Consider the following 26,999-nt stretch of genomic DNA (forward strand, 5'->3'; position numbering starts at 1 on the left):
GACCCCAGGGGAGCAGTTGGGTGGCGGCCATTCTCTGGTGGTGTTTGAGGGAGAGAGAGTGTAACGTGCTGTCTGGAGGGCAGGCTCAGCTCAATAGGCTAGTCTCCATGGATAGGAACAATGACACATTGGGAGGTAAATTAAATGTGAGGAGAGGAGAGGAGAGAAGAGGAGAGGAGAGGAGAGGAGAGGAGAGGGTGAAGAAGTGAAGGGAAAATAATCCATCTATCAAAATTCTGATAATGTGTTTGAGTCCAAGGGTTGAGTCCAAGGGTGTGTTGACTGTGGTTTCTGTCACATAATTTCATGTTGTTGGGTCATTCCTGAGTGCTGATGAGGCTGAGTGATTACCAGGTTTCCTTCTAACCCTATGAATGGAACTGCAGCATCTCTGTCACTATTATAAATCCTCCCTGAGTTTAACAACATACACTGACTGAGTGTACAACATTTTATGAACACCTTCCTAATATTGAGTGTAACACCCCCCCCCCCCCCCCCCCCCCCCCCTTTCCCTCAGAACAGCCTCAATTTGTCGGGGCATGGACTCTACCAGGTGTCGAACACATTCCACAGAGAAGCAGGCCCATTCCAATGTCAAGTGTCAAGTTGGCTGGATGTCGTTTGGGTGGTGGACCATTCCTGATACACACGGGAAACTCTTGAGCATGAAAAACCCAGCAGCCTTGCAGTTCATGACAGAAACCGATGCGCCTGGCACCTACTTCCATACCACGTTCAAAGGCACTTAAATATTTTGTCTTGCCCATTCACCCTCTCATACACAATCCATGTCTCATTTATCTCAAGGCTTAAAAATCCTAATTTAACCTGTCTCCTCCCCTTCATGATTGAAGTGGATATCAGGTTACATCAATAAGAGATCATGGCATTCAGCCGGATTCACCTATGTCAGTCTATGTCATGGAAGGAGCAGGAGCTTATAATGTTTTGCACACTCAGTGTATGCATACTGTATATTAACCCATATACCATTCATGCCTCAGTTTTATAATATACCTGCTGCCACAGCACAGTGCCTCTACCTACTGTATGAGCTGCATTATGCTAATGCAATATCATAGGATTTACAACCAATCATGACAGAACAACTATGCCCTGTATCTTCAATCACATGCATGCATCGTCAGACAAACCAAGACAATCCTTTCGAAATTAGTTGGTTTACCACGTATGATCAAGTCATGTCTCTTGTTTCACTTTATAGGTTGTGCTGTACCAAAGTATTGTGACATTTGTAAGCATGGCTGATGTGTTTGACCATGGCCTGCTTCTTGCCAGGTCAATCAGACAGTAATAGATCTGTTCTGACCTGTGCTGTTAACCCAGCATCTGAGAACTAATTTCATCCTTGCCCACAGAACATAGTAGTGATGGATCACGTTTTTCTGTGTAGTCCATCAAGTCATATGAGCAACATAACTTACTCCTCCCCCCACGTAGTACACACATAGACCAATCTCCACCTGAGTTATGACACCAACCAGTTTCCCATTCGCCACACATCTCACCGACTAACAGACACACTTTTTCCTTTCCTCTCATCCCTCGCACCTCTCTCCTCCCTCGCTCCTCTCTCATCCCTCTCCCCTCCTTCCTCTCCCCTCCCTCACTTCTATGATATTGGCTTTCCTCCCTCCTCCTCTCAGATTAGAATCGTTCCACAGATTCTTTATATTGTAAAAATATGCTCCCTCCAGCGTTCTGTGATCGAGGGGGTTCACTTAAGCCATTAATGCTGGCTGAACTCTGACCTAGGAACCACTCAAAGTGCCCTTCTTTATCCCTTCCTTAGCAGCGTCTGTCAGAGCGTCCGACACGTCGTGGCCGTAACTCACTCACAGCTAATATACTATTCTGCTGAATTGCTTGCAGATGTGAGCAACATTAAATGGCTTCCTGCATTTTCCTGGGAGGGGTACATTTAGCATCTGAGTTACCTTTCTTTCTCTCTCTTGTTTCTAGAAAGAAAGGAAGCAAGGGAAGAAAAAAGGGTAAAGAAGCAGGTTTTGGCCCAGATACAGTAGGAGATAATGATGTTGTGACTGTCACTCTCACACTCCCTCTCTCTATCCCTCACTTTCCCTCTCTCTCTCTCTTTCCCTCTCTTTCCCTCTCTCTCTCTCTTTTCCCCCCTCTCTTCCTTGCTCTTTTCACCTTTCTCCCTCTCTTTCCCTCTCTCTATCCCTCTCTCCCTCACTCTCTCCCTCCCTCTCTCTCCCTCTCTCTTTCCCTCTCTCTCCCGCTCTCCCTCTCTCTTTCCCTCTCTCTCTCGCTCTCTCTCTGTCTCTCTCCATTACCTGATGGGCAATTTAGCTCCTCTAAACTGCTCTCCTAGAGAGCTGCGGCTGACAGCAAAAAAATTGAAAAATGAAGAATTATGGTCTCGATTTAGGTTTATTCCCAGCGACCTGCTAGCGTTGATTAACCTGTTTGTGTTGTTGAAGCACCTGACAGCAGAACTCTGTCTCCTCTTTGTAATTTTATAAGAGATACAACAAATCAAGCCCTGGACCGCATTGAACTCGGAGGGCGAAAACACCATTAACAGGCGTTTCTCTGACAGAATATCATTTGACATCTTAATCTTCATCTACGGACCAGATAGTGAATCAATCAATGCTCTGCAGACGTATTTTCATCCTTTTCTCCCTTAGGTCCTGGGGTTATAGAATGTTATGAGAGCCAAAATAACTATTCATTATCAAACTCAGTCTAAATCATGGTGGTTGCTTTGAGTTCCTCTGTCCATAGTAATGAATATAATACTAATATGAAAAATGAAAATGCAAAAATGTGATTACGTTATTACGAATGTCCCAAAAATAAGTCGTAAACCACACATGATATCCCGAACCATATGTATTGTCCATATTTCCTATCCCTAACCACACAATACATCATGTCATATTTCTTCATGATTATACCGTTCACAATATACAACACTGTCCTGCCACACACACACACACACCATCCCCCATCTTGTTAAAGCCACTGACTCTGCCTCCTCTTCTATCATTTGTCTGGTAAATCTCTATGTGTTCCTGAAAGAAAATATATATTTTTTCTTCTAGAGCCTCCTGCATTGTGGCTATTACCACACACTAGTACACACACACCATGCCCTCTCTCTGAGCAGGTTGGCGCGTAGCAAACATTCCACTCATCAAGTTAGAAAGCTGAACCGGTCCAATTTACAGGTTCTCAATGGCATTCTGGTTGTTGTTTTCTACAAACAGACACCTATTAATCTCTGTCAATTCAGAGGAATAAAAGTTAAACAACATCCCTTCTATTTATCTGCTTCTTTCATGCTAGAAAATATCACCTCGGCAACATCTACAAAACAGGGCTGGAAGCAATATAATCTCTCATGGAGAGACTACGTAAACATAAATGGGACCATAGATTTGTCTTTATACTATGGGCACCAATTGATAACGAGCAGCAATATTTGTTGTACCGGGTTATTTGGACAAATAGCATTTTTCAAATTTCTGAAGGGGAGAGGACATACAGCCCATAGACTTGCCTGTAACTTGTGAAGAGAGAGGACGGAGCTCCTCGTTCCGGTTCCGCTCCTCGTTCTAGCATCTCTTAATCTATTCTCTTAACACTTATGAACCCAGAACGTAATTTAGCAGCTGACCAATTATGCAAGAGTTTACTTCTGGGTTAACTGAGATTATGCTAAATGGTATACTGTATAGTTGAAAATGTCTATATCAAATCAAATCTTATTTGTCACATGCGCTGAATACAACAGGTGAATACAACCTTACAGTGAAATGCTATGTAATAGGTCTGTAGCGTTGTACAGTAGTTACTGAACAGTAGTTACCCCTGTGTTGGCTGTTTGTGCTGTATGGCAATCTGAAAGTAAGACAGATGTATAACACATTTTTATACTGATGGTGGTGATACGATGGGGATTTTGATGATGATGTACGCTACTCATAAACTAAATGCATTTCAGAGACCTACCGAAAGGAAAAAGCAGCAGCTGCTGGTGTTGATGATGACTATGATGAAGATGTTGCTGCTGCTGATGAGGAGGCCATAAATAACAGGTGTATTATCATAATGACCTATTCTTTCTCTTTGAACTATTTACGCTATCCAATCAATCAACAAGCATTCCCTTTTGTTACAGATGTTCAATCTGGATATTTAAGCATTGGGAAATCAAGTCATGGTGGATGACATTAATATCCGCAGCAGTGGCCAGAGAAGCTGGAATCACTTAGAGAGACACCGCAGGCCACTAAAGCAATATGATGTTGTATAGCAGAATGGATGTGTAGTGTGGACAACCTATCAGTTGGAGTGTAATTTAATTTAGCCCTCTGGTCAGGAATCTTTCAGCAGGAAAAAAGTAGGAAATAAAGACTATGATGAAGGTGTGGCTGCTTCTGATGAGCACACGGAAAGAATTGACAGATTGGGTGGAGCTCCTCGTGTCTAACCTTTCCCTGAGCTTCATCTAACTCCAGTGTTGTCTATTCATGGATGCCAAGGGGAGCCAAGCTTCTCCAAAAAATGTACCAATAAAAAAACGTAGAAAACAATGTATATTTTGTCCCTCTGTGTTTTGATAATTTTCCCTCAATTTGCAAGAGGCTGAATGCTTCTCACCAGAGAAAGCATAAGAGCTTCTCTGTATGCGTAGGCCATATATCTGATGCTGTCTGGTCAAAAAGACTATAACATTGTTGCCACCTGTAGCATTGAATGCAAGGGAAGCCAGCGAGTGTTTGGCTTCCCTTGATTAAAAAAAGTATAAAATAATAGCCAATCTGTGTTGCGCTAAACTGAGTTCAGCTGTGAATGGTCCTGGCGCACGGAAGACAGTTTGGATTTATCTTCACTCCTATCACATCACATTGAGAAAAATACGTAATTGACAGACACAACTTGAATTGTTGCATCTCGTTCTGTTGTTGTCCTCCGGTGACTAGCTAACTAGCTAAAATTGGCGCTTTCCTAAATTAGCAATGGATGGAGATAGGGATTTTGACTTTTTATTTCATTCTCTGTACTGGCAAGTGATTATAATGGTAATTCTGATCCAACCACAAATGCATTCATTGTGCCCCTGGACTGAGATGATGGAAGTTCAATATGTAGCTAGCTGTAGAAGGCTAATGTTAACTAGCTAATGTTGCCAACAAAATGAAGTTAGGCTCGCTCAGGACGACAAGGACAAAAACAAATACAAGTGTGTACTGTATGACAGAGTGATAGACTGTTTAGGCAACATGAAAGAGTAGGATGGCATTGTCATTTCTCAACATGTTGTTTCTACTTGCACAAATGCACTCACGCACACAAATCAGAACCATGGACAGCCACATCATATTTAGCTAACATTGATTGGACTAAATTGTTTTGGTATCTTTTAGTTGTCACTGTATTAGACTAAGCATAGGGAATTTGATGAAGTTGAAATGGTGCTGGAATAGTGTAAGCAGCTCCAGATTTTTTTGTGACCTGTATCTGTGGTTCTAAATCAATAGTTGTTTAGTAGTTTGCAAATGTTGGAAACAGGGGTTGGCGGGTGGTGGGTGGTGGGACACAATGCAGATAGCCTGGTTAGCCAATGTGCGGGAGCACTGGTTGAGGTAGTATGTATATGAATGTATAGTTAAAATGACTATGCATATATGATAAACAGAGAGTAGCAGCAGCGTAAAAAGAGGGGTTGGGAGGAGGCAAACAATGCAAATAGTCCGGGTAGCCATTTGATGACCTGTTGGGGTAAAAACTGTTGAGAATCCTTTTCGTCCTAGACTTGGCTGGGATGGCTGGGGTCTTTGACAGTTTTTAGGGCCTTCCTCTGACACCGCCTGGTGTAGAGGACCTGGATGGCAGGCAGCTTAGCCCCGGTAATGTACTGAGCCATTCGCACTACCCTCTGTAGTGCATTGCAGTCACAGGCCTAGCAAATGTAGCATGTTGCAGCTGCAAAACCTTTTGAGGATCTCAGGACACATGCCCATTTTTTTGGTTTCCTGAGGGGGAATAGGCTTTGTCAGGCCCTCTTCACGACTGTCTTGGTGTATTCGGACCATTCTAGTTTGTTGTTGATGTGGACACCAAGGAACTTGAAGCTCTCAACCTGCTCCACTACATCCCCGTCGATGAGAATGGGGGCTGGCTTGGTCATCCTTTTCTTGTAGTCCACAATCATCTCCTTAGTCTTGGTTACGTTGAGGGATAGGTTGTTATTCTGGCACCACCCGGCCAGGTTTCTGACCTCCTCCCTATAGGCTGTCTCTTCGTTGTCGGTGATCAGGCCTACCACTGTTGTGTCGTCCGCAAACTTAATGATGGTGTTGGAATCATGCCTGGCCATGCAGTCGTGGTTGAACAGGAAGTACAGGAGGGGACTAAGCGCGCACCCCTGGGGAGCTCCAGTGTTGAGGATCAGCGTGGCAGACGTGTTGCTACCTACCCTCACCACCTGGGGCAGCTCATCAGGAAGTCCAGGGTCCAGTTGCAGAGGGAGATGTTTATTCCCAGTATCCTTAGCTTGGTGATGAGCTTTGAGGGTACTATGGTGCAGAACAATGAGCTGTAGTGAATGAATAGCATTCTCACATAAGTGTTCATTTTTTTCCAGGTGGGAAAGGGCAGTGTGGGGTGCAAAACATTGCATCATCAGTGGATCTGTTTGGGCAGAATGCAAATTGGAGTGAGTCTAGGGTTTCTGGGATAATGGTGTTGATGTGAGCCATTACCAACCTTTCAAAGCACTTCATGGCTATGGACGTGAGTGCTAAGGGTCTGTAGTCATTTAGGCATGTTGCCTTTGTGTTCTTGGACACAGGGACTATGGTGGTCTGCTTGAAACATGTTGTTATTACAGACTCAATCAGGGACATGTTGAAAATGTCAGTGAAGACATCTGCCAGTTGGTCAGCACATGCACTGAGCACACATCCTGGTAATCCATCTGGCTCCACAGCCTTGTGTATTTTGACCTGTTTAAAGGTTAAAGGTCTTACTCACGTCGCCTACAGAGAGCGTGATCACACAGTCATCCGGAAAAGCTGATGCTCTCATTTATGCCTCAGTGTTGCTTGCCTCAAAGTGAGCATAGAAGGGATTTAGCTCATCTGGTAGGCTCGTGTCACTGGGCAGCTCGTGGCTGTGCTTCCCTTTGTAGTCTGTAATAGTTTGCAAGCCCTGCCCCATAAGACGAGCGTCGGAGCCGGTGTAGTATGATTCAATCTTAGCCCTGTACTGACCCTTTGCCTGTTTGATGGTTCATTGCAGGGCAAAGCAGGATTCCTTGTAAGTTTCTGGGTTAGAGTCCTGCACCTTGAAAGAGGCAGCTCTACCCTTTAGCTACGTGCGAATGTTGCTTGTAAACCATGGCTTGTGGTTGGGGTATGTATGTACAGTCACTGTGGGGACAACGTCCTCGATACACTTATTGATAAAGCAAGTGACTGATGTGGTGTACTCCTCAATGCCATTGGAAGAATCCCGGAACATGTTCTAGTCTGTGATAGCAAAACAGTCCTGTAGTTTAGCATTTGCTTCATCTGACCGCTTTTTTATAGACCGGGTCAGGAGGATAGAGTTGTGGTCGGATTTACCAAATGGAGGGTGAGGGAGAGCTTTGCACGCGTCTCTGTGTGTAGAGTAAAGGTGATCTAGAATTGTTTTCACTCTGGTAGCACATTTAACATGTTGATAGAAATGTGGTAGAACAGATTTCAGTTTCCCTGCATTGAAGTCTCCGGCCACTAGGATCGCCACCTCTAGGTGAATGGTTTCCTGTTTGCTTATTTCCTTATACAGCTGACTGAGTGCGGTCTTAGTGCCAGCATCTGTCTGTGGTGGTAAATAAACAGCCATGAAAAGTATAGCTGAAAACTCTCTAGGCAAGTAGTGTGGCCTGCAATTATCACAATATACTCTACTTCAGGCGAGCAAAATCTAGAGACAACCTTAGACCCCCCCCTCGTCTAACCGGAGTGGGCTGTTCTATCTTGCCGGTGCAGCATATATCCCGCTAGCTGAATATCCATGTCGTCATTCAGCCACAATTACGTGAAACATAGGATATTACAGTTGATTTCCCGTTGGTAGGATATTCGTGATCGTACCTCGTCTAATTTATTGTCCAATGATTGCACGTTGGCGAGTAGTATTGACGGTAACGGCAGCTTCCCCACTCGCCTTCTCCGGGTCCTGTCAAGGCATCCGGCTCTTTGTCCTCTGTACCTGCGTCGCTTCCTCTTGCAAATAACGGGATGTCGGTCCTGTGGGGTGTTTGGAGAATGTCTTTTACGTCCTCCTTGTTGTAGAAAAAATATTTTGTCTAATCCGAGGTGAGTGATCGCTGTCCTGATATCCAGAAGCTCTTTTTTTCCGTAAGATACGGTTGCAGAAACGTTATGTACAAAATAAATTACAAAAAAAGCGAAAAATACCCACATAATTGCACAATTGGTAGGGCGCCCGTAAAACTGCTGCCATTTCTTCTGGCGCCATCTTTTTTGAATATATTGTCTATATTGAATACATAATTTAAACATTCACTGTGTAGGCTGTAATAAGTATGTGAATCCCTAACTTCTCCAAAAGCTAATTGGAGTCAGCTAACCTGGAGTCCAATCAGTGAGACGAGATTTTGAGATGTTGGCTAGAGCTGCCCTGCAATATAAAAAACACTCACAAAATATGTTTTTGCTGTTGACATGAAGTATTGCCTCATCTGAACCATACCTCGAATAAAATACATCTAATAAGACCTACAATTAACTTGTTATGGCTGCAATCCCACTAACGTGTCATCAACAACCACTGAATAGCATAGCGCTACATTCAATAAATATTACTACAAATATTTATAGTCATGAAACCACAAGAACAATATAGGAAAACACAGTTTAGCCTTTTGTTAAGATTTCGTGTCAGATTTTGAAAATATGCTTTACAGCGAAAGCAATCCAAGCGTTTGTGTAAGTTTATCGATCGCACGACAAAACATTAAGTACACTTACCATCAGGTAGCTTGGTCACGGAAATCAGAAAAGCAATCAAATTAATCGTTTACCTTTGATGATCTTCGGATGTTTTCATTCACAAGACTCCCAGTTACACAGCAAATGTTCCATTTGTTCCTTAAAGATTATTTTTATTTCCAAATTACCTCCGTTTGTTTGGCGCGTTATGTTCAGAAATCCACAGGAAAGAGCGGTCACGACAACGCAGACTAAAATTCATAATTTTCATAATGTCCACAGAAACATGTCAAATGTTTTTTATAATCAATACTCAGGTTGTTTTTAAAATATATAATCGATAATATATCAACCTTAAATGTCTTTCACAGTAGGAGAGGGAAAAGCAATTCCTATCCAAACTCTGTTGCGCGAGCAAAACTCATGTGACCACTTGACGCAATGTTATCGTTCTGGCTCATTTTTCAAAATAAAAGCCTGAAACTATGTCTGAAGACTGTTGACACCTTGAGGAAGCGATAGGAAAAGGAATCTGGTTCATATCCCTTTAAATCCATCAAAGGGAGGCTATGGAACATGGAGTTTTCAAAATAGAAGTCACTTCCTGTTTTGATTTTCCTCAAGGTTTCGGCTGCAATATCAGTTCTGTTATACTCACAGACCTTATTTTGACAGTTTTGGAAACTTTAAAGTGTTTTCTATCCAATACTAATAATAATATGCATATATTAGCAACTGAGACTGGGGAGCTGGCCGTTTACAATGGGCACCTTTTCATCCAAGCTACTCAATACTGCCCCTGCAGCCATAAAAAGTTAAGAATTGTTGACTTGCATAAAGCTGGAAAGGTTTACAAAAGTATCTCTAACAGACTTGATGTTCATCGGCGAGTGGAGTTTAGACCAAAAAGCTCTATTTTTGTCTCATCAGACCACATGACCTTCTCCCATTCCTCCTCTGGATCATCCAGATGGTCATTGGCAAACTGCAGACGGCCTGGACATGCGCTGGCTTGAGCAGGGGGACCTTAACGGCGTAGTGTGTTACTAATGGTTTTCTTTGAGACTGTGGTCCCAGTTCTCTTCAGGTCATTGACCAGGTCCTGCCATGTAGTTCTGGGCTGATCCCTCACCTTCCCCATGATCATTGATGCCCCATGGGGTGAGATCTTGCATGGAGCCCCAGACCGAGTGTGATTGACCGTCATCTTGAACTTCTTCCATTTTCTAATAATTGCACCAACAGTTGTTGACTTCTCACCAAGCTGCTTGCCTATTGTCCTGTAGCCCATCCCAGCCTTGTGCAGGTCTACAATTTTATCCCTGATGTCCTTACACAGCTCTCTGGTCTTGGTCATTGTGGAGAGGTTGGAGTCTGTTTGATTGAGTGTGTGGACAGGTGTCTTTTATACAGGTAACGAGTTCAAACAGGTGCAGTTAATACAGGTAAGGAGTGGAGAACAGGAGGGATTCTTAAAGAAAAACTAACAGGTCTGTGAGAGCCGGAACTCTTACTGGTTGGTAGGTGATCAAATACTTATTTCATGCAATAAAATGCAAATTAATTACTTAAAAATCATGCAATGTGATTTTCTGGATTTTTGTTTTACATTCAGTCTCTCACAGTTGAAGTGTACCTATAGGTACACTATGATAACAATTGCAGACCTCTAAATGCTTTGTATGTAGGAAAACCTGCAAAATCGGCAGTGTATCAAATACTTGTTCTCCCCACTGTACATTACCTCAACTAACCGGTAACCCCGCACATTGACTCTGTACCAGTACCTCCTGTATATAGTCTCTCTACTGTTATTTTACTGCTGCTCTTTAATTACTTGTTACTTTTTTTTCTTATTCTTATCCCCCAAAAAATTAACTTCATTGTTAGTTAGGGGTTTGTAAGTAAACATTTCACTGTAAGGTCTACTACACCTGTCGTATTCGGCGCATGTGACTAATAACATTTGATTGACTTGATTTTGTTCGATTCCAGGCTGTATCACAACCGGCCGTGATTGGGAGTCCCATAGTGCAGCTCACAATTGGCCCAGCGTCATCCGGGTTTGGCCGGGGTAGGCAGTCATTGTAAATAAAGAATTTGTTCTTAACTGACTTACTTAGTTAAATAAAGGATAAATAAAACAAACAAAAAATTAAATGGAGACACCTGTACCATGTCAGATATAGAGTTGAGAGAGAAGATCAACTCATACAGTATACTCTAACTGCACACAAAGGTTGAACCCATACAGAATCAGACTGAAGTGAAATACAAGTCACTCCATCAACAGATACATTGGTGTCAGAGTATGTGGTTTCAGACACTGCAGTGAGTCAGTGAGACTAACCAGAAGCATATTGCAGCAGAAGCAAAGGGACACTATCACCCAGCTTTGATAAAACTGATTTCCCTGGGGTGGCAGCCTCAGATGAACTCACACACACTCTGACACACACTCCTCTCCACTGCCACAGACATGAAACAGGCAACACCAGCACCTCCGGGCTGTTTAACCTCACATTGTAACATGAAGAGGGACCCCTCTCTCTCTCTGTCATTCTTTATAAAATATGGGGTACTATTCTGCAGTGGGAAGCCTTCTAATGTTCTCACTATCTTATTTGGCGTCCCAGAGGATCCCATTCCCTTTTTAGGGAAGAACATTCCAGGAGTGATATGTTCTAAATGATAAGCTGCAGTGAAACGTGAGTCTGCTGGTGTCTCCTCAAATCATCTCAATACCGCTCTGAAGGAGCAGAGGTAAGGTTGTAAAAACATGGGGTTAGGGTCGTGGCTGTTACAGGCTGTTCTCTCCCAAACATATGCACAAACACACACCACATTTACTATGTGTTCTGTGTAATCATGCAGAAAATAGACTGAGATAGAAGTTATATCCTACAAGGCCCAAAGAGAAGATGGTCAGTCTAAGAGTTCTGGAGAACACTGTAGTGTGTTGTTTTGGATTGACTCGCTTTGCCAAGACTTCCAAACAACTGGATCAATTGGAAATATTCTATGTGACCGACTGGCTCGATTCGGTCTTATGTAGCAAAATTGAAATTGTGTTTTTTTTACATTGGATAAAAGTAGAGACTCAGAGATAGAAAATGGTATATCATACACTACAGTTGAGGAACAATGGGAAAGTAACTCTGCTTTGAATGTTGTTAAACTTGTAACCCCACTTTTGAGAAAATGACCCTTGAACGTTTTGGTACACGTACTGGAGAGCTCTTCTTTGTCGACACTAGGGCTGTTGCGGTGATCGTATTACCGCCACACCAGTGGTCACGAGTCAAGAAGGCAGTCAAATTCCACGTGACCGTTTAGTCACGGTAATTGGGCTTCTCCAAGCTCTGATGCTGCTGATGGTCATTAATAGCCTAGCAAACTTGCTAACTGCCTGGTACTCAGTACTCTATTGTCCCTCTAATCAGTGGCATCATTGCAAATGTTTTCGAAAATGTAATCAAACATTTAATGAGAGCCCATGAGCTCATGTTGCGCAACATTTCAATAGGCTATGCATTTGACCAGGAAAACAGAGTGACGGCCTGTACTAAAAAGAGGAGGACCAGCTTTCTACAGGCTTGGTCTACTATATACATTTTTCAACTTTTATTTTATTAATCACAATGCCTATCTTTCAAACAGGAGTTTAGCCTACCTGCCTTGCATGAAAATAAACCACAAGGAAAAGCATACTGCTTTCCCCATTTAAGTGTATAGATGCCATGTCTTTTTTTCTGCCCCTGTTACCCAGTGGTCCATTCTAAATCAAAACCAATTTCACACATATATTATTTAGTATATGTGAAGATAAGATTAAATCAAGAATAGCCTGATGGGTGACAATATTACTTGTGAATGACATATTATCACTTATGAATGATGCCCAGCATAAGAAACAATGCAATGTTTTGCGACTTCTCAACTTTTCAAGTTTGAGGAAGATCATTTTCACCATTAAAAATGCAGTTTTATAATAAAAGCATTACGTGCATAATTGCATTTGCGGTCACTTTTGATAATGGTGTTTTCTGCTAATGAAACATTTGCCTTTATAGCATTGCTGCGTGTATAATGTGAAGAAATAGCCTAATAGTTTATCAACATTTTAAGCTAAAAGTTCTGATCTGTCACGTCAGGCACATTGTTTAATTTTTTTTTGTGATGCTAGTGGTTGTATTAATTTGGGATCTATCACATACCACAACTGGTCCAGACTATGTTTGGAATATAATTTTTCGCACAGAATAGAATAGGTCGACCTTTGTACTATGCGGATAGTAGATTGACATAGGCTAGTGCTTTTGCTCTCCGTTAGGCTACTCATCTTGTTGGCTGAAGAAAAGTAACTGTGGACAGTTCTTCCAATATCTTCAATATGCGTCTCAGAATTGGATAAGGATGCGTGCAGTTGCATCCCCCGATGTGTCTGTATTCACTTGTAGCGTGTGAGAAAGACCCGATCAGTGGTCGCAAAAGGCATGGATTTTTTTAGTGTGCATTACAGCCACACAAAGAGGATGAGACTGTGAAATTCTAGGCATTATCAAGTGCTTGTCAAATTGTGCATGAGTGACTGATGTAGTGTGTTTGTCTACGCAAGAAACAAAGCAGAGCTCATGCCTTTCAAGCTACTTTTTCAAATTATCATTAGAGTCACATCATGCTGCCTTACAATGTATTACAAATCAAAACTTACAGCCCAACGTTTGTAGAACAACTAAAGTTACATTAATAACTCTAAATTAAAATGTCTTAAGGCTAGGGGGCAGTATTTTGACGTCCGGATGAGAAGCGTGCTCAAAGTAAACTGCCTGTTACTCAGGCCCAGAAGATAAGATATGCATATAATAGATTTGGCAGATTCGGATGGAAAACACTCTAAAGTTTCTAAAACTGTTCAAATAATGTCTGTGAGTTTAACAGAACTGATTTGGCAGGCAAAACCCCGAGGGCAAACCATCCAGGGAAACAAAAAATTGAGGTCATAGGATTTCCGAATAGGTTTCTATGGGAAGCCTTATTTATGAGGAACCTGGTTGCAGTTCATATGGCTTCCACTAGATGTCAACAGTCTTTAGAAATTGTTCAATGTTTTTCTTTTGAGAAATTTTGAGAAGTAGGGCTATTCATTCCATGAGTCACTCTGAAGGTCCTTATTATTTTGGTGCGCGTGAACAGGAACGCACTTCATGTTGTTTTTATCCGGTATTAGAAACAGTTTATTCCGTCTTAAATTTTGGATGGATTAGGAATGTTGTTTGGACCAGGTTTACAGGTAACTTATTAGATATTGTGTAGATATTGGGCGAGTTGGAACCAGTGTATTTCTGAATCAAACGCAACAAATAAATTGACATTTTGGGGATAAAAATAAGTAATTTATCGAACAAAACAACCATTCATTGTGTCAATGAGACATTTGGGATTGCAAAAACAAGAATCATTTCAAAGGTAAGGCATTTATTATATGGCTATTTCTGACTTTTGTGTCGCACCTGCCTGGTTGAAAAATGTTCATGTGTTTGTATGCGAGGCGCTGTCCTCAGATAATCGCATGGTCTGCTTTCATCATAAAGCCTTTTTGAAATCTGACACAGCGGCTGGATTAACAAGAAGTTAAGCTTTATTTTGTTGTACTACATATATATTGTCGTGAATGTTGAATATTGAAATTCCTGTAGTTTTAATTTGGCGTGCTGCCATTTGGATGTTGTCAACTCGATCCCGCTAAAGGGATTGGTGCATGAAGGGCTCTATAAGAGGTTAATTAATCATATAGGAATACCTATTTCTTTGTTAATAATGCAACCGCTGTGTCAGATTTCAAAAAAACTTTACGGGAAAAGCATACCATGCAATAATTTGAGTACAGAGCTCAGAGCCCAAACCAGCCAAAATAAATATCCGCCATGTTGCGCAGTCAACATTAGTCAGAAATAGCATTATAAATATTCACTTACCTTCAAATGATCTTCATCAGAATGCACTCCCATGAATCCCAGTTCCACAATAAATGTTTGATTTGTTCGATAAAGTTCATAATTTATGTCCATATACCTCCTTTTGTTAGGGCATTTGGTAAACAAATCAAAACGCGCGTGCAACCTCCAGCGGAAAGGTCGGACGAAAATTCCAAAAAGTTATATTACTGGTCGTAGAAACATATCAAACTATGTATAGAATCAATCTTTAAGATGTTTTTATCATAAATGTCCAATAATGTTCTAACCGGAGAATTCCATTGTCTGTAGAAAAGCAATGTAACGAGAGCTACCTTTCATGTAAATGCGCGTGACTGAGCTCGAGGCTGCTGGCAGACTTTTGACTCATTCCCCTCTCATTCAGCCCCCCTTCATAGTAGAAGCATCAAACAACGTTCTAAAGACGGTTGACATCTAGTGGAAGCCTTAGGAAGTGCAACATAACCAATAGCCCAGTGTATTTTCAATAGGGGCTGAGTTTAAAAACTACAAACCTCCCATTTCCCACTTCCTGTTTGGATTTTTCTCAGGTTTTTGCCTGCCATATGAGTTCTGTTATACTCACAGACATCATTCAAACAGTTTCAGAAACTTCAGAGTGTTTTATATCCAATACTAATCATACTATTCATATATTAGCATCTGTGACTGAGTAGGCGGCAGTTTACTCTGGGCATGCTTTTCATCCAAAAGTGAAAATGCTGCCCCTTAGCCCAAACAGGTTAAGCATTAGCCCCACCCATCTCTTTAAGGATTCACATGCATGACATCAGCAGCCTTGTGGTCCAAAATAGCATAACTGGTGTATTTTAACACCAATAAACCCATTAGTTTAAAAATGAATTCAATATATGTCAATCTAGCAAACCAGGCAACTAAAAGCAACTTTCTAAACAATGTTTTGATTAGTTTCTAGCTTGTTAGATGGTGAGCTAACGTTAACCTTTTCATACGTGAGTTCCAAATATCTCAAACGGTCGCCCCAGCATGAGGTTTTATATGCACGTGATGATAGAATGTTCTTTTCATTCCAGAGTGTGATTGTTACGCAATAGTAGATTTAATCCACACCTCCCTTAAACCAAGGCAAGCAGCCTGTTTTTATTTATAAGCTGTTTTCAACTGGTCAATTTCAAATGATTTTCTTACGTGTTTTTCGTCTCTAAGAACAGTTTGAATTGAGGTGTGTTTCGCCTCCTCATTCATTTACATAAAAGTAGTACTTTTTACTTTTGCGGGCAATTCATTTTTTTGTACATTTCTGACTCGGACAAAATTCCCTAAGCACTTCCCAATTGTTTGTGCAGTTCAAGTCTGCAGACATTTGCGCATCTCCCGTCAGAATAGAATCTGCACACACGTGTTCACATTTTCTTTCTGTTGCCTGCATAGTAGTCATTGTTGTTTTCATTACTAATAATAACTTTGGAAATGTGTGCATTTCTATCAAAATAAGTGTCTTATTACGTTATAAAAGTTTATGTATGTCGTGTCATATCGTTTCTACTGTAGCTCACTCTTTGTATGGAGCATAATATATTTGTGTATATTCCTTATAACCGTGGACACGTGAGGTAACATTACTAATTTATTAATCTTTATGGTGTTATATTCAATTGTGCTTATGTAGCTAGCTACATTATTCTATTAGCTCTGTAAAACAATGGTAATTGCATCAGAGAAGTATTAGCTTGTGTTGTATTTTGAAGCTACCCTGGCCTTATGACTCCAAAGTGGCGCAGTGGTCTAAGGCACAACATCTCAGTGCTAGACGCATTACTACAGACACCCTGGTTCAAAACCAGGCTGTGTAAGTGACTTGTTATGTTATAATAGTTTCTGTATATGAACTGTACTGTACTTCCAATTACAAAAAAAACCTTGATCAGTAATCATCTCACCAGTTAGTTGGTGGCCATTGAGGGCAGTGTTGATCAGATGGAAAAATATCTTGGTTATTTTCTGAGTGCATTCCACAAAGCTGTTAATCATGTCCGCCTTATCCACTGCCCCCATTTTGAGGTTATAGCACATAGTCTGGTTTGATTTTTCTCTCTCCCGTCAGGTGGTCCACCTTCCCTGTGGCTGACATGGTTGCTGTACGGACAGTGGAGAGGACATGGACGTCTCGTTTGTCATGCCATTTTACTGCCAGCTGTTGACCGTTCTCGTTGAACTTCACCTGCGCTCTCTGCATCTTCCTGCATCTGAATGCCGGCATCCCCTTCCTGTTCGACCTGACTGTGCCACAGGCCCCTGTGCTGTTGGAGAGCAGCTCAGTCCCCAGAGTGTGGGACTGCTGTGACAATTGTCCACATACAAAGTGTGTCCCTTGCTGAGATGAGGAGCCAGCACGGTCATCACCATGGACCCGGATACCCCAAGCCCATCATAATGTGGAATGTCAGTGGTGGACCCTGTGTAAACTATAATGTCTTCACGTTGCACATGACAAAGAACTTGACCTCAAACCTGTGCCTTTTGGAGGGTATATATTGATGGAACACCAGCCTACCTTTCCATAACATCAGGGTCTCATCAATGCATAGGTCCTTGTATGGCACAAAGACACGACCAAATGCTGATGTCAGACTGGTGCGAACATTTCTTATTTTGTATAACCTAGGAAGTGGTCTTGGGAAAAAAGGGTGGCAAAGAAGGGAGTTGCAAACATTGGATCTGTGCTCCGGTATTCTCGTAGGGAGTTCTTCTTTACTATCCCCATGAGAAGGACTGTCACCAGGAAGGTATATATTTCACTAATTGTGGCTGTCACTCATTTAGTGAGTTTCTCCCTCACTCCTGGCTCTCTCTTCTCCTGTAGCTCCAAGGCATAGTGATTGGTCTCCTCTACTATGTTTCCCACCAACTCCTCTGTCAGAAACAACTTGAAGCACTCAGATGGAAAGGGAAAGGGGCATTGCACTCCAGACTGGGACTCATCAAAGAAAACAGCAGGGCCAGGAGGGGTGAAATGGCTGGCGGCCTTCCAGCTACCTCAGAATTCCTGTACTTCATCCACTGTCGATCTGCCTCCATCACCACCAGCATCTTCAAAGGGACCTGGGACTTCGTCAGTGGATAAGGAGTCCTCAGATTCAGGGTTCTCAATGGCTACAAGGTTGGGGGGCAGCTCCTCACTGTCACTGTCAGAATCTGATTCCTGACTTTCATACTCAGACTCATTGTCAGAATTAAAATAATCTCCAGAATTTCCACATTTGTGAGTGGTGTCCTTTTGAAAGACATTGCTAATGCTACAGCTTATCTCACTAGCTACATACATAAATATACATAAACAACAACACTGAATGGCTCAGAGTGGGAGTGAGAGGTTATGTGATTGACCGCCGGCTCGCGCCACTTGCATCAATAAATCACTATCACTATCACTTGCATCAATAAATCACTATCACTACCACACTATTTTGTGTGGTAATTATTGATACATTTACTGTTTTATTCACATGTTTTCAAGTACTATTTACAAATCATGCATTGCAATTATTTCATAGATTGTAATGGGCATATATTATGTGTGTAAAATACTTTTTTGAAGGTTGTACTAATTATGATGTGCTAAGCTAATTCCAGCTATGTGTGGAGCCATGTTTGTTGACATACAAAGCATTCTGGGTGTGACATAATAGTCTGTCGGACCAAAGATTTTATAACAAAATGAGGTGAGTAAGGGTTCATTCATTTTTTGAGAACTTCTGGAAGTGATTGGTGGGATGTGAATGATGGTAGATGACACCCCCTTAAACATGCATGCAATAAACAGACCAAATTCATCTTGTCTTCTTATCTTTGGTTTCTGTGAGAGAAAAAAGAATGGCGGCACGCAGAAACTACCCACCGTAGGATTACTTTCGATTTCTAGAAAGTCAATTATTTCGATCAATGGTGAGCTCACCCGTGATGTGATTAATTATAATTGAAATTGCTATTAGCTAATTCATATTGTAGTTTATGTCAGCCGAGAGTTATAAAAATATGACCGCTTGTGTTACGTCAATATTTCCTCAGTTAGCGCTAGGACAAATGCAGCCTACATTTTTTTCAGTTTGGATGATTGTGTTATGCTGTAGATACTTCTGTGAATGTCATCACAAAATAAACTGCTCACATTCTGGCCATTACTTTTTAAGGACTGTGGTCCTTAGACTGTGGTCCTTAGACTGTGGTCCATTCTAAATAAGCGCTCTAATCACACTGGTTTGATCGTATGCTACAGGGACCGCTGCAGAATTCAAATAATGACCACATCATATAGCTGACAACATCTTAACTTGAGCTAATTTGTATTCATTATTACAGGAAAATAAACTCACAACAAGATCATTATTTACAAGTTAATGGAAAGCTAATTAGAGGAAAATACCTTACGGTTGTGATTGTGACTAAATAAAAGCAGGGCATTCTAACTGAGAATTTTAGAACTTGGACATCGTGTCTTCGGCCTAACGTTCTATCCTAGTTTTACTTTGGTGCAGGTCATGTTGTTCTTCACATTACCGTATCTGGTAAATACTATATGAAATAAAAGTAACATTCATTTGTCACATTCTCAAGATACAGAAGATGTAAACGGTAGTGTGAAATAGTACCATGTTTAGACATGTAGCTAGCTAGCTAAGCAATTAACGATAATCCCAACTCATAACGTTACTACCCTGTATGAATCAGCAGGCAGCTAACCAACTTGATTCAGTGATAGCTAGCTAGTTAACATTAGGCTATAACTATCAATGGCAATGGCTCTGAGATACGAATGATATTACTACACAGATCATACACATAACATTAGCTAGCGAGCCAGCCAGCTAACGTTGGCTACCTAGCTAACAGTACACTTTAACTTGCAATGAAAATGACTTTCTGACAAAACATGAAATGTATAATATCTGAAAATGTAGCTAGCTAGACTCTCTTACCTGGATGAAGATGGATGAACACTTATCCTTCTCTGTCATGGATGCCACGGATGCCATGGTTGCCCTTAGTTTGAAAATGTAATCCGGAGACAGGTGTTTTATACAGCAGCCTTCTGTGTGTTTTCTTTTTAACTCCTCCGCATATTTGCAATCAAACACCAGAATCTCCTTAGCTATCATACTCTGCTTCCACTGGGCATTCCACTGATTTAAAAACATGTCCTTCAGAAAGTGGAGAGCAACACTTTTGCAGTTATTTGTGATATCTTTAAAAAAAGAACGGATACCTACACATACTGAGCAGCCATTGTTATAGACAGAAGTGTGCTACATGGCAGACCAATCTGAACTCATCTCTTGGCATGTCCAGCCCATCCATTATCTCAGCCAATCATGGCTAGCGGGAAGGTTCATGCATTTTTTTAATACAATTTTTTATTTATGTTCAAATGCCTCTCCTATGAAGTATTGATGTACGATATATGCCTAGTTTCCTGAAACGAGTCACATATTCTTCCAATGCAAACTTGGATGTGAAATGGTTGTTCTTCTGATACAACTGCATACAATTCTAAACACCTTAAGGGCTGCATCTGCTGTCCACTCTGACATCAGACTAACTTCAACACACATGACTTCAACACATAACAGTGCTCTCTATGACTCTCACATTCAATAACAATATATGGTGATATACGTCAATACTCACAGATGTAGTAGTACTCTCTGCCCGGTCTGAACTCGAAGCCCAGAGAGAAGGGGGTGAAGAGCTGGAACTTCTCAGAGAACTTGAGTGGTCCATTGGGGGAGTGAGGCCTGTTACACTCCCAGCGTTTAAAGCCCTTGGCTGTGTGGTCACACGTACTGTAGCCGTCGTAGTTGACCATGTAGAGGACATAGCGCTCCATCAGCTCCTCCGGCACCATGTCTTCATAGTGGGGACAGAACACATCCAGGTAGTCGTTTATACACACGTCAATGTGATAGTCTCCACGATGGAACCTGATTGGACAGAAGGGAAGGAAGAGAACGTTAGTGTTTGGAAGACTGATGAAGGGCTTCAGTTACAGATGGAATGGAAGATAAAATCAGCACTTAGTCAGAATGACTTTATTCCCCAATAACAGTCGTACACCATTGAATGTGCCTCAAAAACTTTACGTTTAAAAAAATGTTTTAGGGAGAGGGAAGGAGGGAGGGAGGGAGAGAAAAAGAGAGGGAAGGAGGGAGAGAAACAAAGTGTTTGAAAGTGCCTCAAAAACGTTACAATTATTTATCAATTATCAACAACAGTACATTACATAACACCGCCAAGAAGGAAGTGACTTTACTCTGCACAACCTGATTTAGTAGTACTTTCAAAGTAAAAGTAACATTCATGGTCCTAAACACATTTCTGCAGTACACAGTGTTCTGGACATTGAAGTCAACGTGACTTGATGAGTACACTCCCACTCCAAGTCCACTTCACTTCATATCAACAATATCACTGAAGACAACTTAAACATCCTCAATTATAAAACACACACAGATGTATGTGTGAGTGCGCACGCACACACACAACAGTCATGTTAACATTTTCTCAATGTTATACAGTATGTTGATTAATTTGTTTAGATGTTTATGAGTGCAGGTTGGATCTTTCAACATTCTTCAGATACCCCTCAGAAATGTGCAAGCAATCGTTCTTAACATTTGGCTTTAGTAAACGAGGAGGTTTGTCTATCAATCCATCCCAGGAAATTTATGCACGCCACTTCTCTACAACATAATGTATCACACACTAAAGAATCCAACTTGGACAAAATATATCTCTTTTGGATGCCAGAAAGCACTGCGAAAAAGTACTTTTTCCTTATTTACTTCTAGCATTTTGAAAACTCAGAGAAGAGTTCAGACATCAGAGGGTTCCAGAGTCCACAGGGAGGTGTGAGATAGTTGAGGCTGTAAATGTCAAACGATACCAAAATACAGCGTGTGTTTTCCCCCAGAAGGATGTGCATAGAGGCATGTTAATAACTCCACTGATCCACAACATACTACACAGGGTCATGATGTTCTAATTCCCTCATCTGAACATACACACACACACACGCACAGGCACACACATACACAGACACAAACAGACACACACAGAGTTGGGTAGGTTACTTTCTAAATGTAATATGTTACAGTTAATAGTTAGTTACCTGTCCAAAATTGTAATCAGTAACGTAACTTTTGGATTACCACAAACTCAGTAATCTGATTACTTTTAGTTACTTTGCGGTTGCTTAAGTGGCATTGGAAGAAGACAAAAATGTATATTACCAATTGAACTCCTGCCAGATAAATCAATGTTAGAGCTCACATAGCTGGCCATCAATGGATGTTGCATTTTACTTTATGTATGCTTCTGACCCATTGCTTTCTACTTCCAATAGAGATAACACAATTATTGGGCTATATTTGTACATTAAAAAACAACGTCTGACACATTTCCAGTCTTTCCAATTAGGTAAATACCCCTTGAACATCAAGAATAGGCCAATAGTATGGAAATATACTGTATATTAGTCTATTTGTTTTACCTCAATATAACCCCAAAACAAAGGACATATTAGTCTGCTATGTTGTTTGGGTTGTTGTCATGGAGAGCTGATTGGGCTCATTGTTTCAAAACATGGTTGAAATATAAATGCTGCTCTAATGGAATGGCATGCTTCGTATTCTACCGAAAAGTGCTATTTGCTTAATGTGAAAGAATTGAATTCTATAATACATACTACGGATAGGCCTATTGTTTACATTTTTGTTGGTGATACCATAGAATTACGAACTACCTTACACTTAATTCATTTCAAATAAGATTTGATATGGGGTAGCCTAGTGGTTAGAGTGTTGGGCTGGTAACGGTAACGGTTGCAAGTTCAAATCCCCAAGCTGACAAGGTAAAAATCTGTCATTCTGCCCCTGAACAGGCAGTTAACCCACTGTTCCAAGGCTGTCATTGAAAATAAGAATTTGTTCCTAGGCTGTCATTGAAAATAAGAATTTGTTCTTAACTGACTTGTCTAGTTAAATAAAGGTAAAATAAATATCTCAATAAGGTGTTGAAGTCTTTCAAAAGTGTACAAGTTTAAGCATATGTTCATTAGGCCTTTGGAAATGTTTTTTTATCGGTACGAATTAGATTGAGCAATCAAAGCCCGCTCATGGTCTTCATAAATTAAACATGTTTTCGACTGTATGTGCGGAGGAACTCCCTCAAACTATTATTCTACAGGTTGGGATCCACGCTATGCAGCTGCAAGAGCACATTTTTCACTGGCTGTCCACGGGTCGCATAAACAGTGATTGATAGGCAGTTTAGCCTACACTTCTGAAATTCAATCATTTTTGGGGTATAATACCTATACATTTGTGATCAGTCATCCACAACCATATATTTGAGAGAGCAGCAGTGTGATGCATATCATTGCTATGCAGATATCAATAATAGGCCCATAGACTACAACGCCCCCGCCTTCCTTACCTCCAAGCGTTTACTCCAGTTGGTCATATAATCTTTGATGCCGACAGCAGTTATATCACTGGAAAACATGCGCTGGACGGTAGGCTACAAAAGCCTATTCCTGCTCTTTTCCAGCGATCCATCAAACACATTTGTGTGTCATCATAGTGGTCTCTGATGTGGTCAGCCTCACTCAGGCAGAACAAACTTAAACTTGCACCTTTTTTCAATGCTGAATTCAATGTCATTGAGAAAACAGAAAGGTGTCATTAAGTATTCTTTCGAAAACAATCTTTCTGAATTTCAAAGTAATCCAAGAAGTTATCATCTAGTTTTTCAAAAGTATCTGTAATCTGATTACAATTTTTTATTTGGTAACGTAACAGATTACAGTTTGTAATCTGTTAATACCCAACCCTGGACACACACGCACATGCACATACAACTACACACGCACACACACACACACACTGTGGCTCAGGTCCGAATTCCTCTTTGATTTGTCTACTAACAACTGTCTGACCATGCCTCAGAGGAATTAGTGTGAATGTCGTTAGAGCAGCTGGCAGAGGGGTGGATCTGGGGAAAGCTGACTCTAACTTCAGGTTGCTGACCCTATCTCAACCCTGAAAAAAGACTTTCATTCTCTACCTAACCTTTGCTATGTCTGGACCTGAGAAGAGGTCAATTTTTAATTGAAAACCTCTCTGCCTTGTACATGGGACTTAGACAGCACTTAACACACTGCCCTTCCTCTCGTCTACACTTCATCCTCTACTCCTCATCTCTCCTTTTTCCAATTTCTCTTCTCCCCTCCCCACACAAACTCTCTCTCTCTCTCTCTCTTTCCCCTCATCTCTCTTCTTTTTTAACTTTACCCCTCTCCCTCCCTCTCTCCTCCCTTCTCTCCTTCCACCCTCTCTCTCCTTCTCCCCTCCCTCCCTCCTCCAACATTCTCTCCTCACTCTGACAGAGTTGGCTCTGCAGCCAAGGAAAGCAGACTGCCTTTGATGTTACGATGATAAAGGTGGTCTGGGCGCATTATTAATCACACTCTGATGGGGACAATACACACACGCACACACACACACACACACACACACACACACACACACACACACACACACACACACACACACACACACACACACACACACACACACACACACACACACACACACACACACACACACACTTCATTCCTCCCCAGTTGTTTGTGGACAGGGAGGGGGTGAGAATTGCCTTTGATTGTCCATCTCTCTTTGTGGAGTATCACGTTCTATTTGTAAGCCTTCACTAACACAATGTTAATATTGGAGAGTGGGCTAGCTTGAAGACTCTGTGACTGACACCATCTGTTCGGTGTGTGTGTGTGTGTGTGTGTGTGTGTGTGTTTGCGATATGTAACATGTGTGTATGTACGGTTGTGTGATGTTTATGCTAGCGTCTAATGCTGCTTTCCTGTGTTTACTCATTCAGAATAAATAGCTGAGTGAAACTGTTTACCTTTCCGGCAGCATCTCATGTGTAACATCTCATTTAAAACATGTCATTGCAACCCACAGGCAGAGTAAAACATCTCCTCTGGCTTAAATGTCACTGACTTAATAATCACATCCTCTCACAACACACATTTCCTCTGCTCAGCCTCTCTGCTGTGTGTGTACATGGGTTTGTTTGTGTGTACACATTATGGTTTCCCTTCACCCCCAGACTACTTCCTGTGTGTGTGTGTGTGTGTGTGTGTGTGTGTGTGTGAGAGTGTGTGTGCGTGCGTGTGTGTGTGTCTGTGTGTGTGCGTTTGTGCATGTGTGCGTGGGTTTGTGGATCTCATAGTTTCCCTTTGAAATTCAACATCTCAACATCATGAACATCTATTTTTGACATATTAATTCCACATGGTTACAGGGTTAGTTCCATGTGGTTACACGGTTAATTCCACGTGGATACACTGTTAATTCCACGTGGGTACACTGTTAATTCCACGTGGTTACAGGGTTCATTCCGCGTGGTTACAGGGTTAATTCCGCGTGGTTACAGGGTTAATTCCACGTGGTTACAGGGTTAATTCTACGTGGTTACAGGGTTAATTCCACGTGGTTACAGGGTTAATTCCATGTGGTTACAGGGTTAAATCCATGTGGTTACAGGGTTAATTCCATGTGGTTACAGGGCTAATTCCATGTGGTTACAGGGTTAATTCCACGTGGTTACAGGGTTAATTCTGTGTGGTTACACGGTTAATTCCACGTGGTTACAGGGTTAAATCCATGTGGTTACAGGATTAATTACACGTGGTTACAGGGTTAATTCCACGTGGTTTCAGGATTAATTCCATGTGGTTACAGGGTTAATTCCACGTGTTTACAGGGTTAATTCCATGTGGTTACAGGATTAATTCCATGTGGTTACAGGGTTAATTCCACGTGGTTACAGGATTAATTCCATGTGGTTACAGGGTTAATTCCACGTGTTTACAGGGTTAATTCCACATGGTTACAGGGTTAATTCCACGTGGTTACAGGATTAATTCCACGTGGTTACAGGATTAATTCCACGTGGTTACATGATTAATTCCACGTGGTTACAGGATTAATTCCACGTGGTTACAGGGTTAATTCCACGTAGTTACAGGGTTAATTCCACGTGATTACAGGGTTAATTCCACGTGGTTACAGGGTTAATTCCACGTAGTTACAGGGTTAATTCCACGTGGTTACAGGGTTAATTCCACGTAGTTACAGGGTTAATTCCACGTGGTTACAGGGTTAATTCCACGTGGTTTCAGGATTAATTCCACGTGGTTACAGGATTAATTCCACGTGGTTACAGGGTTAATTCCACGTAGTTACAGGGTTAATTCCACGTGATTACAGGGTTAATTCCACATGGTTACAGGGTTAATAAAACAGAAACAACTCAAAGGGTTAAGTTCAGATATTAATTCCGATTGGTTGGGGCTATGGTTTGGGGAAGGCTAAATGTGCTGATAGTGCCACACATTACAAAGCCAGGCAGGTGTGGGTTTATGTCGTCAGCCAAAGTCAATCTACACAAAGCCTACTAGTTCAACATCTTAGAGACAGATTGTTGTACCGATGTGTACCAGGGAGTAAAACATCAAATATCTTCTCTAAAGGTCTGATTAACCCTTTACACGTGTGGGAATTGGACTGCATGAATATGGCTAAATTGAAATGTTTCTTACAGAAGAAATATTAAAAGCATATTCACAACCATGGTGGTAATTGAAAGGGAACCGTTTTGAGATTATGTGAAAATGATTAGAACAAAGGTGAAAACACAATGGTTTACCTGGCACAAGACTGAATCCAAACATTACACTGTTGATTTTATGTGTATTTTACCTTTACTGTAATTTTCACCAACTTTGTTGATGACGAAATGCACCTGAGAACACTCTGGATGCATTCAGTAGATGATAATAATATACCTGGAAAATGTGGGGTAGGTGCAATATAAGACAAAACAAATGACAAGGGTCTGACTGAGAGGACTAACTGGTGTCTCCAAGTGGCCACAATCAAGAGTCTTCAACTATAAGGTGCTT

General features: G+C 41.3%; 1 protein-coding gene across 2 annotated transcripts in view; it reads right to left on the minus strand.

Annotated features, from left to right (window-relative positions):
- Positions 1-26,999, minus strand: part of LOC110536342 (ephrin-A5-like) — a 187,127-nt gene that overhangs the window by 16,009 nt on the left and 144,119 nt on the right. For both annotated transcript variants that reach the window (XM_021622084.2, XM_021622083.2), the window contains exon 2: positions 20,645-20,937. In XM_021622084.2, coding sequence (XP_021477759.1) covers positions 20,645-20,937 — 293 coding nt within the window. The remainder of the gene's footprint in view (positions 1-20,644; positions 20,938-26,999) is intronic.

The sequence above is a fragment of the Oncorhynchus mykiss genome, chromosome 11 (genome assembly GCF_013265735.2).
Source record: "Oncorhynchus mykiss isolate Arlee chromosome 11, USDA_OmykA_1.1, whole genome shotgun sequence".
NCBI lineage: Eukaryota > Metazoa > Chordata > Actinopteri > Salmoniformes > Salmonidae > Oncorhynchus > Oncorhynchus mykiss.